The 12,834-nt window shown below is 37.0% G+C and overlaps 1 protein-coding gene across 1 annotated transcript in view; it reads right to left on the bottom strand.

Moving 5' to 3' along the window:
• The window catches only part of fam184ab (family with sequence similarity 184 member Ab), a 253,926-nt gene that overhangs the window by 26,734 nt on the left and 214,358 nt on the right, over positions 1–12,834 (bottom strand). The window contains exons 17-18 of the mRNA XM_059357047.1: positions 10,483–10,667; positions 1,459–1,605 (exon numbers count right to left, since the gene is read on the bottom strand). Coding sequence (XP_059213030.1) covers positions 1,459–1,605; positions 10,483–10,667 — 332 coding nt within the window. The remainder of the gene's footprint in view (positions 1–1,458; positions 1,606–10,482; positions 10,668–12,834) is intronic.

Below are 12,834 nucleotides of genomic sequence, written 5' to 3'. Positions count from 1 at the left end.
TGTTTCTTTTGTTTGCAAAATGCAAATACATTGTTTGCAGCAGAATGCGTCTCCGGGTACAGATTGAGGCTGCGACGGTAAATCTGTGTTGATGCTGCCTTTCATGGCGAGCCAGTTCGGTCATGCACCGTCGTGCTCGCTGCAGCTGTTTATAACGTATGACACGGGCAATATGATTAACTGAGAAGAATATAATTCATCACAGCCGCCTCCTATTTATAGTGCGCTTCACCTGACGCACAGAGAAATAAAAATAGTCTGCCTGCGTCTATATGACTAACTAGATTTGCCCTAATTATCCATATGATGGAGTGTTTTGTAAGTTATTGCATGGGCAAAAAGAAAAAGCACAGTGTTAAGCTTCTTTCAGGAGTAAAAGATAGTGGGCAGACGTGGATTTACAGTTTTTTTTACGACCGCTATGTTCCGTTGTTCAATACTTTTAACGCTTTTTCAAAACTTTTCACACAGTTACCACAACATCAGCCTGTGTGGGCGATACAATTAACACAATTCTTCTTCTTTTGACACAAAATACACACATTTTACACATTTAAAATTAGTTTTAACTCCTTTCAAACACAAGCTCAATCAAGACTAAAACAGGAGATATTAACTGGTGAATTTTCAATCACTTTCACACAGTTTGTCAAAACAGAAAACCTCATGTTCAAAACTAATGGATTGAAGATTACATCGATCACAGCTTCTGCTCCTTTTTCTTTTTGTGTATTTGACAATACAGTAATGAATGACAGCTAAATGCTGATTTTTCCCCCCTCTTTACTCTATTGAAAGTCATTTTCATTTGCATTACAGTAAAGTGTTTATTGCAAATCCTGTCATTTACTGTGAGTGTTGTACAAAAAAAAGGAACAAAATTCATGCCCAACAAATGAAAAATGAAGAACATCATCACAAACATTAATTTACATGTATGAACAATACAATAATCTGTTGATTGTAAAATAAAAAGAAAAAAAAAGTCGATTTGACACATGCAAAGTGATTGAGTTTGTGTTCTTCCATCAGTTGTCAGTGTTTTTTATGACACTGTGCTGTGACTGACTGCGTTTAGTTACACTGCATGATTTTGAGCATGAAATTTACTGTTTGGGGAATTGCGTATTTCAGGTCTGATGTGCGTTAACAGTTTTGAAAAAGTTTTTAAGGTTCTGACAAACGGGTCATAGCGGTTGTAAGAAAACTGTAGGCGTTAAAAGTGTAGAAATGAGGCAGATGTGAGGCTACCGTCTGTTTTTCTCCCCTGAGAAAACCTGTCTGTTGTGTTAAGCTTCTATTTGTCACCTGACACCGCACAATTACATTATCTAGGACAAATAGGTTGACCCGCACGCACACGGCAATCATGAGTTAAGGATTATATATTATACCATAGACCTCCGCTGCTGCACAGCTGTTTGAAGGCCACATGGGGTGTTTACAGTGTATACATACAGTATCTGCAGGGCGGAGATCTTGTCTTTCAGCACTTCCTGGGCCTTGTTGAAGTCGGACAGCATGTTCTGTGTCTCTCTGCTGTGGGCGGCGCTCATTTCGGCGAGCTCCCTCTCATGCCTCTTTGTCAGCTCTTGTTCATGAGCCCTGAGGAGAGAAAAGAGTGGACAGGTCAGCCTCTAAGTGCCTGTTAAAGTCAACTAACAGGAAACAAACAATCTAAACAATAGGGATGATGCTTCAAACACAACTGGCCGTCGTGTAAGACAGTAGTTCTCAACCTTTTTGAGTCGCGACCCCCAATTTAACATGCATGTTGTCCACTCACTGAACAGAATCTCACAGTTCAGATCATACAAACTCACTTGACACGAAGAATTTTTGGACAAATAATGAAGCAGACAACAACTAAAACATCTCTCTGTCTGTGCATTGATATCTTTTTTTATATTTTATTGTTACTTTTAATCTAAGTCTTTGCTATAAGTATAAAGGTCCATTCTGACCTCCTGAGTGTGTAACAGTCAGCTTCAAGCCAGAGACTCCTTGGAAAGTAACAACTTGATACTTTGGGATTTGTCAGAAAAGACACAAAATGACCCAAAAAAAAGACTCAAATTGACCACAAAATGACAAAAAATGACCACAAAAATACACAAATTGACCAAAAAAGACACAAATTGACCAAAAAGGACACAAAATGACCAAAAAAGGAAACAAAATGACCAAAAGGGACACAAATTGACCACAAAATGATCGAAAAAAGACACAAAATGACCAAAAAAGACACAAAATGGCCAGAAAAGACACAAAATGACCAAAAAAAGACACAAAATGACCAAAAAGGACACAAAATGACCAAAAAAAGGACTTTAAATGTCCAAAAGGACTAAAACACATTAACACATGGACACTTTAACACATTGGAGACAGAGCTGACTTCCAAAATGATTTGGCCCCCAGAAATCATCTCGCGACCCCAATTGGGGTCGGGACCCCAAGGTTGAGAATAGCTGGTGTAAGAGCCATAAAACACTCTGAGGTGTCCTGATACAGAAAATAACAGCAATTTAATCATAAAAATACTCAATTACAAGTGAATCGTGCAATAAATATCTACTTAAATAAAAAAAGGGTAGTATTATCAGCTAAACTGCCCAGATATAAAAAGTAAAAAAAAAAAAAAACTAATTTTGCAGCAGAATAACACTGTTTAGTGTTTAATATATATTATATAACTGGATTATTATAACTTTTCAACACAGAATTATAGTGTTTTTTTTAATCTAGTTTTAAATAGTTTTATATCCAGTCAGTTAAATTTAATGTACAACAATGCATCATTTTAATGTGCTCATTTAAAGGTTTATAAAATTAGCTGTGAAATTAATGTTGCATGTTACTCAACACACGGATCAAGAGTTTAAAGTCACTGTGGTAAAATGCAGCCACCTCACGGATAATTAAAACTATAAAACAACACAGAAATGACAACAAGGTCACCATGTAATAAGAAAAAACATTAGAAACTCTAACAAAAAGGAACATTTTGGAACCTAAAACAGCAAATTTGAACTATTTAGCCCATTGTGCCTAAACATTATAACATAAATGTCTTTATATTTACAAAAATATATCTACATCAGAATATTCTTTTGGCATCAGCATCAAAAAGCATGTATTGGTCGGGCTCTAGTAAAGAAGAGAGCATGTCAGAGTGGTTTATCTGAATAATGTGCCCTTTAAATAGCAGTTAAATACTGCACCGCTGACTTTAGACCGGGCTTTAGTTGGTCAATGGTGCATCAGTTTCAGCTGCCTCAAGAGAGCAATGCCACACACCTCATTTTAAGTCCCATGGGTGCACAGGTGGGTGCAAGTACATTTGCAACTGTTGGGAATAAAAATGACAGCTGTGTCAGTCTAAAAGTGAAAGTGATCAGCCATTTTACATTGGTTTTAACCCTTTGATGCACAACATGGGTCTAAAGTGACCCGACAAAGTTTCTATATCTTTGCAATAAATTAATTTCATCATTCAATATTGCAGGTTTTCCTCAAATAACTTGTTTTTGATCATCATACAGCCTCATTTTTTGTTTTCATTTCTTACTTTTTGAATAAAAAAACTTTTTTTTTTAATCACTACACTTCTAATGCACAAGGTCATTTTTGAAAGAAGAAGACACAAATATTAACTATCCTATTTTGTTAAATTGGTGTTTTTTCAAATGGAAATTATCATTTGGTGGCTCTAATAAGTCTCAAATGTTAAAATATGTGATGTTCAAATGTAATCTGGTGGTTCTAACAACTCTTTTAAAGTTAAACCTTCAAAATAAGACAAACATAGTTACACATATACTCAAATTGTTAATTTAGTGAATCACTTTTTGTATCACTACGCTTCTAATGCACAAGGTCATTATTGACCCATGTGTGTGAACTTGATGTAATAATTCAAACACTACTTTTCTTCATAAAGTATGAAAGGAAAAATGGATATAATGATCTGTTGTAATAAAAAAAATAATAAAAAAGATATTCAAACACACAGCAGCATTAAATAACATGGGAAATGAATGCGGGTCATTTTTGACCCATGTTGTGCATCAAAGGGTTAAGATAGGACTTCCCGGCTATTGCATGTTTTTATATGTCACATCAGTAAAAAACACCCCAAACAAAATCCTTTCTATTCATGAAGCTGTTTGAATGAAGCCAGCCACATCAAGATTCAAGCTCGCCGACCAAAAACGCCTTTGGTGGCTCAGGATTGGAATAACGCAAATTTTTAAATGGCTGACATTTCCATTTAAGTCTTAATCAGGACCTGCAGACTCTCCTCTCTCTGTCCGTCTCTCCCAGGAGAAGCGAACATAATGGATTGTTCCACAGAGGAAACACTGGCGAGATTAGAAAAGGGAGATAGATGCACACAGAATGAATTCCTCGAGCAGAATTGCATGAAAACATACTATGAATGTAATTAGACTAAATGATTACTTTTCTGAGTTTGCACAAAAAACCATCAGAGGACGGAGGAAAATGCACCAAAACATGAATGTGATGTGGAACATAATGTGAAACATGCACAGAGTAATAAATAATAATAAATTCTTTTCCTTATCAAATATGTTCAATTTGCACATGTAGAAGGTTCCTGCTATGGGAGGAAAGGAGCTAAAGTAAGACGAGGAGGAGGAGGATGGGAAATGGGAATAAAAGATGATAATAATTAAATGAGGAGGAGAAATAGGCTGATGAAAGGGATGTGAGGGATGAAGGAGAAACATGGATGTCTGTCTGCCTCTCACTCTGACTGGGCCAACTCTCCCCGAGGGCCGCACATCTTATCTCTCTCTCTCTCTCTCTGCTTCCTCTTTATTTATTTATCAGCCTATTTTTATCCCTATGACCAGGATTCAGACGGGGAGTTGCGTAACACGGGGAGAAATGTGCTGCGCATGGGCCTGGCATCACACAGAGAGAGAGAGAGAGAGAGAGAGAGAGAGAGAGGAGAGAGAGAGAGAGAGAGAGAGAGAGAGAGCGAGGGAGGGAGTGTGAGACAGAGAGAGAGAGAGAGAGAGAGAGAGAGAGAGAGAGAGAGAGAAAGAGAGAGAGAGAATGTGAGACAGAGATAGAAAGAGAGCCAGAGAGAGGAAGAGAGAGCGCAATACAGAGAGAGAGAGAGAGAGAGAGAGAGAGTGAGAGAGCGAGAATGAGAGGGGGAGAGAGAGCGAGTGAGAGAGAGAGAGACAGAGAGAGAAATCGAGTGAGAGAGAGGGAGAGAGCGAGAGAGAGAGAGGGAAAGAGCGAGAGCGAGAGAGAGAAAGAGAGAGCTAGACAAAGAAAAAGAGAGTAAGAGAGCAAGAAAGAGAGAGCGAGAGCTAAATAGCAAGAGAGAGAGAGAGAGAGAGGGGGAAAGAGCAAGAGAGAGAGAGAGAGAGCTAGAGAGCGAGACAGTGAGAGAGCGAGACAGAGAAGGAGAGAGAGAGAGACAGAGAGAGAGAGAGAGAAGGAAAGAGCGAGAGAGAGAGAGTGAGAGAGAGGGAGAGAGTGAGAGAGAGAGAGAGGGAAAGACTGAGAGAGAGAGAGAGAGAGAGAGAGAGCTAGAGAGCGAAACAGCGACAGAGCGAGACAGAGAAGGAGAGAGAGAGAGAGAGAGAGAGAGAGAGAGAGAGAAGGAAAGAGCGAGAGAGAGCGAGAGAAAGAGAAAAAGAGTGAGAGAGCGAGAAAGAGAGAGCGAGACAGCGACAGAGCGAGACAGAGAAGGAGAGAGAGAGAGAGAGAGAGAGAGAAGGAAAGAGCGAGAGGGAGAGAGCGAGAGAAAGAGAAAAAGAGCGAGAGAGCGAGAAATAGAGAAAGAGAGAGAGAGAGAGAGAGAGACCGAGACCGAGAGTGAGAGAGCGAGAGAGAGAGAGAGAGAGAGAAAGAGAGCGAGAGACAGATAGAGAGAGAGAGTGCGAGGATGCATATACATAAAGACGATCAGTGGATGAAGTAATCAGAGAAGCACCATGGGAGCACACATGTAGAATAACCTTCAAACACACACACACACACACGCACACACACACACATATATACATATGAATCAATAATTTATTCTAATGTGGAGCTGGACGACTTTATAAAATGCACAGCACGCTCCAGGTAACAACATAATTACACAAAATAACCTTCACATGTTCTAATCGATGGGCTCCTGACAGTGGTCGAGAGAAAAGAAAAGGCAGTTTGGGTTTTTCTCTGTCTCTCTTTCATCTCGCTGTGTTTTCATCTGGTCCGGGTTGCAGAACATATCGTCATCCATGTATAACAACAGAAGGAAAATTCAGCTACATGCAGCAAAGACGGGAGAGCAGAAAGAGTCGAGTGTGGGCATTTCTAGACGGTCCTGAAATGCCAGTGATGATAATGTTGTTAAAATTAAAATCTCTTCGGTGGTATTATGGTGTATCAGGGTATTTAGGAATGAAAATGATGATATGATTTTTAATAGCGTCAAAAGTAGAGGCACTATTTCAACTGGTGGTTGTGCTGTTTTTAAAAAAATGTGTAATTCACAGCAGCCACCACTAGAGGTCAGTCTCTTAAGCAGTTTAGCTGAGAAACACAGCGACTTACAGGAGTTTATAAACTAAAATGGTTTATTCGGGATGATACAGTTGAGCCAGCCAACATGGACCAAGTTTTACACACAAATAGCGTCAAATACCTCAGTGAAATGTCATAAATATACGACGGCATACAAGAACAGATACCTCCCAAGTCTTACCTGCTGTGCTATTTATCATTGTAGATTGTTTAAATCTGAGTTTCCCAGTTTTTGGAGATATCGGCTATATGGCACAAATCTACAGACCTTTTTTGAGCCGTTTAATTTAGGAATTATGCAAGAAAGAAAATAGTTCTGTGGAAGGTCTGTGGAATATCTTGAGTAACTCGGTTAACATTTCTGAAAAAGACATTACCGTTTAGTCAGAAGGCTTAGCTAAATAAAGGGGAAACGCCGGACAAAAGCACCAAATTTTTTCCACATACTCTCTATCACCATAGGTTTCAATTTTTGGTAGGAGCCACTTTATTAAGACCGTGGAATCGGAGATGGCACCCATATAAAATCTATGAGAACCAATATATCTTTCAAACCACTTACTCTACATTTTCTGGGTCAAGGAATCATTTAAAGCTATTGAGAATATCACTAGATGATTATTTGATCAAATAGATATGTTCATTTCCTCCCAGACTGGTAGGTTTTCAAGTGCTGCAGCAGAGAATCCTGACTTGAAAATGTTTGGACTCTATGTTCATGGGAGAGTGACGATTATCTGCCATGTACACTGCTGAAAAAAATCAAGGGAACACTTTCATCTCATGTCAGTTTTTGTATATACAACAGAAAATGTAGATTTTGACACCAAGATTGACCTTCTGAGTGGCTTGGAAGATATATTGGTTCTCATAGATTTTATATGGGTGCCATCTCCGATTCCACAGTCCTGATGAAGTGGCTCCTACCAAAAATTGAAACCTATGGTGATGGAGAGCATGTGGAAAAGAAATTGGTGCTTTTTTTTGACCCCTTTAATCTGAAAATCTGGTCCCAAGCCGCCTGACGAGTTGAGTTTTAAACATTTTTGGTGCTTTGAGCATTACAAGGGAAGTTTTATAGTTCTATTATATTCAAGAGAATGCAGATATCTATCTCCACAACTGGGGAACGAACATCAAAACAATCTAGATTGATGAACAGAACTTCAAGTTACAGTTGCTTGTTTCAGTGTCATTTTGTGTTCTTTCCGTTGTTTTGTGTTGTTTCAGTGTCGTTTCTTGTTGTTTCAGTGTTGTTTCAGTGTTGTTTCTTGTTGTTTCAGTATTGTTTCAGTGTTGTTTTATGTTGTTTCAATGTTGTTTTGTGTTGTTTCAGTGTGGTTTTGTGTTGTTTCAATGTTGTTTTGTGTTGTTTCAATGTTGTTTTGTGTTGTTTCAGTGTTGTTCTGTGTTGTTTCAATGTTGTTTTGTGTTGTTTCAGTGTTGTTTTGTGTTGTTTCAGTGTTGTTTTGTGTTCTTTCCGTTGTTTTGTGTTGTTTCAATGTTGTTTTGCGTTGTTTTGTGTTGTTTCAATGTTGTTTTGTGTTGTTTCAGTGTTGTTTTGTGTTGTTTCAGTGTTGTTTTGTGTTGTTTCAATGTTGTTTTGTGTTGTTTCAGTGTTCTTTTGTGTTGTTTCAATGTTGTTTTGTGTTCTTTCCGTTGTTTTGTGTTGTTTCAATGTTGTTTTGCGTTGTTTTGTGTTGTTTCAATGTTGTTTTGTGTTGTTTCAGTGTTGTTTTGTGTTGTTTCAGTGTTGTTTTGTGTTGTTTCAATGTTGTTTTGTGTTGCTTCAGTGTCGTTTTGTGTTCTTTAATGTTGTTTTGTGTTGTTTTGTGTGTCACAACTGTCCAGTTCATTCCTGTTCATTGCAGGAGGAGAAACTAAAGAATAACAGCAAATTCATGGACTACTGCTCTGAATTCATGTGGAAAATATTCTTCAGTTTGGTTGCCAGGTTACAGCACATTAGGATAAGCTGCATTGTACGAACACTGGTCCAGTACCATAGATCCAGCTGTGTGACCATGAATATTTCACAAACCGTGTCAAACATGGAGAAAAAGGAAAGTGTCAGTTTGGCAGATTCTGGTTCTTCCAAGGATCTGAAATCAAGAGTCAGAAGTCTGTTTTCCCATATAAAAGACTGCACCTCAACGCACCACATGGTTTAGATCAAGTTTTTTATTGTGTTGCTCATTATCATTTTGTGTTCTTTCTGTTTTGTGTAGTTTCAATGTTGTTTTGTTTCAGTGTCATTTTGTGTTCTTTCTGTTGTTTTGTGTTGTTTCAATGTTGTTTTTGTGTTGTTTCAAAGTCGGTTTGTGTTGTTTCAATGTTGTTTTTGTGTTGTTTCAAAGTCGGTTTGTGTTGTTTCAATGTTGTTTTGTGTTGTTTCATTATCGTTTTGTGTTGTTTCAGTGTTGTTTTGCGTTGTTTTGCGTTGTTTCAGTGTCATTTTGTGTTCTGTTGTTTTGTGTTTCAATGTTGTTTTGCGTTGTTTCAGTGTCGTTTTGTGTTGTTTCAATGTTGTTTTGCGTTGTTTCAGTGTCGTTTTGTGTTGTTTCAATGTTGTTTTGTGTTTTTTCAGTGTTGTTTTGTGTTGTTTCAGTGTTGTTTTGTGTTGTTTCAATATTATTTTGTGTTGTTTCAGTGTCGTTTTGTGTTCTTTCTGTTGTTTTGTGTTGTTTCAGTGTCGTTTTGTGTCGTTTCAATGTTATTTTGTGTTGTTTCGTGTCATTTTGTTTTGTTTCAGTGTCGTTTTGTGTTCTTTCTGTTGTTTTGTGTTCTTTCAATGTTGTTTTTGTGTTGTTTCAAAGTCGGTTTGTGTTGTTTCAATGTTGTTTTGTGTTGTTTCATTATCGTTTTGTGTTGTTTCAGTGTTGTTTCGCGTTGTTTCAGTGTCATTTTGTGTTCTGTTGTTTTGTGTTGTTTCAATGTTGTTTTGCGTTGTTTCAGTGTCGTTTTGTGTTGTTTCAATATTGTTTTGTGTTGTTTCAGTGTCGTTTTGTGTTCTTTCTGTTGTTTTGTGTTGTTTTGTGTGTCACAACTGTCCAGTTCATTCCTGTTCATTGCTGGAGGAGAAACTAAAGAATAACAGCAAATTCATGGACTACTGCTCTGAATTCATGTGGAAAATATTCTTCAGTTTGGTTGCCAGGTTACAGCACATTAGGATAAGCTGCATTGTACAAACACTGGTCCAGTACCATAGATCCAGCTGTGTGACCATGAATATTTCACAAACCGTGTCAAACATGGACAAAAAGGAAAGTGTCAGTTTGGCAGATTCTGGTTCTTCCAAGGATCTGAAATCAAGAGTCAGAAGTCTGTTTTCCCATATAAAAGACTGCACCTCAACGCACCACATGGTTTAGATCAAGTTTTTTATTGTGTTGCTCATTATCATTTTGTGTTCTTTCTGTTTTGTGTAGTTTCAATGTTGTTTTGTTTCAGTGTTGTTTTGTGTTGTTTCAATGTTGTTTTTGTGTTGTTTCAATGATGTTTTTGTGTTGTTTCATTATCGTTTTGTGTTGTTTCAGTGTTGTTTTGCGTTGTTTCAGTGTCATTTTGTGTTCTGTTGTTTTGTGTTGTTTTGTGTTGTGTCAATGTTGTTTTGTGTTGTTTCAATGTTTTTTTGTGTTGTTTGTGTCGTTTTGTGTTATTTCAGTGTTGTTTTGTGTTGTTTCAGTGTCGTTTTGTGTCGTTTCAATGTTATTTTGTGTCGTTTCCGTGTCGTTTTGTGTCGTTTTGTGTTGTCACAGTGTCGTTTTGTGTTGTTTCCGTGTCGTTTTGTGTTGTTTCAGTGTCGTTTTGTGTTGTTTCAGTGTCGTTTGTGTTGTTTTGTGTTGTTTCCGTGTCGTTTTGTGTTATTTCAGTGTCGTTTTGTGTTGTTTGAGTGTGTTTCAGCGGTGCTCTGAGTCTCACCTGATCTGCTGGTTGGCTTCGCTGCGGATCTTGAGCACCTCCTTGCCCTTGAGCTCGAGCTCTTTGGTCAGGGTGCTGATGTTCTCGTTGAGCGTGTGGATCTGGTGGTCCAGCTGAGCGATGTGGTTCTTCCTCCTGGAGACCTCCTCCTGCAGCTCAGTGATCCGGCCCAACAGCTCACGCTCCTGGGAGGGAAGAGATCAATGTTCGTTTTCATGCTTTAAAGAGTCGATGTCCCACTGTGTCACTTATCCAACATTGATCTTTCATTACTTCCTCACTACTTGACTTCAGGTCAAAACAAAGTCAAGGACACGTTAACGTTTCTCTTTTTTTCCCTACAACCGCAAGTTCAGAGCACATTTACTTTATAATAATAAAAAAAAATAATACATTTGATGTATAAAGCACTTTTTAAAGTTCTTTTCAGGACAAAGGCCGATTAAATCAGTCAATTTAGGTAATACAGAAATTAAATGGAACAAAATCAACAACGATAAAGAAAAATACTAAAATACAATAAGCAATATCGGCAATAAAACTGCCCTGATGACTCCACAGAGGCCAATAAAAACAAACAATTAAAATATAAAAAATACACTAAATGAGAGTACAAGATGAAAACAATAACAATAACAATAATAATAAACAGATAAGACATGCTGAAAATAAAACAGTGTGCTAAAATTAATGTCAGGCTTTAGAAAGAATTGAGAAGCTTCAGTTTAGTTTAGTTTAGTTTAGTTTATTCTGGTTGTTTTACACTTATTCAACTCAAATAAACATATAAAAATATTAAAAAAAGGTTAAGAAGTTATTTCTTTTGAAGTAGGTGTAGTCTCATTATATATAACCATCTTATATTAATTAATTTGTACAGTTCCCTTTAGATTTATCTAATAAAAAAAGTAAGAAAACAACATATATGTATATTATATATACCCAAAAGTACTAAACAAAAATTCATACATCATTTTTACATTTGTTAATCACCTTATTTTTAAATATATATGTATGTATATATTTTAACATTAATAAATGTATAAGACATTTTTATTTTCCTTTTCAAAGCTATTCCACAATTTAACTCCTTTGACTGCTATACATGTTTTTTAAAATAATTTGTTCACTTTTATTTATTTATTTTCTTCTAATCTTTGCATTTGTAAACAGTTTCTCTCAGATCATTGTGACTCACTCTGATTCTGATCTGCAAACAGTCTGGAAGCAATTATTTTTTAACTTCATACATTAATTGTCCTTCTTTTAAAGTTTGAGTTTATAAATAAAGTGTTGTTTGCTTCATGATCATCAGCTCTGTTTATAATTATTTTAGTTCTGTTTATTTTTTTGTATTTTGCATGAACTGAGAAGCACCATATGTCTTATATATTATACTAAGACCAAAGTCTCTATTTAGATCAGGGGCCGCTGGAGGCAGTATCAAAATGACAAAAAAAAGACTCAAAATGACAGAAAAAAACTAAATTACTTAAAAAAGACAAAATTACCAAAAAAGGGCACAGAATTACCAAAAAAGCAACAAAATTATTTTAAAAGAGACACAAAATGACCTAAAAAATACACAAAATTACGAAAAAGACAAAAAAATATTTAAAAAAGATACAAAATTACCAAAAAAAAGACACAAAATTACCAAAAAAAATAAATAAAGGGACCTTCCACACACAACACGGTAAAGTGCCATTCATATAAAACTCACATTAAACTTTCATACCAAGGTGGGGGCCACAAAATATCGTCACGAGGGCCGCAACTGGCCCGCGGGCCGTGAGTTTGAGACCCATGGTATAGATTATATATTGGTATTTGTAAGAGAAAGCTCCTCCATGAAACTGCTCACAAACAGGTCTGTGGATTATCTCGAGTAAGCGGGTCATGATTGAAGAGACATTCATGGTGAGTTTTTAAAATGTGCCATCCAATTCTATTATAATCAACAAAAGAAGGCAGAAATCTCTACAGCCCATCCCCAACACTCACACAAACCAACCTTCACTAACAAAAGAAACATTTTTGGCCAAAAAAAAAGAGAACAAAATATCGGAATGGAGCCACAAACCCTTATTTTGAGCCTTACAATGAAGACAAAACAGCCTAATAAGCCTAAATTAGTCGACCAACATTACTAATAGGTCATAATGCAGGAACCGCAGGAGCAAAATTGCAGGAGGAGAAACTAAAGAATAACAGTGAATTCATGGATCACCGCTCTGAATTCATGTGAAAAATATTCTTCAGTTTGGTTGCCAGGTTACAGCACATTAGGATAAACCGCATTGTTAAAACACTGGTCCAGTACCACAGATCCAGCTGTGTGGCCATGAATAT

Source organism: Centropristis striata, chromosome 18, assembly GCF_030273125.1.
Source record: "Centropristis striata isolate RG_2023a ecotype Rhode Island chromosome 18, C.striata_1.0, whole genome shotgun sequence".
In the NCBI taxonomy this organism is placed as follows: Eukaryota; Metazoa; Chordata; class Actinopteri; order Perciformes; family Serranidae; genus Centropristis; species Centropristis striata.
Note: the sequence above shows the minus strand (reverse complement) of the source record. Positions and strands in the feature narration are given on the sequence as shown.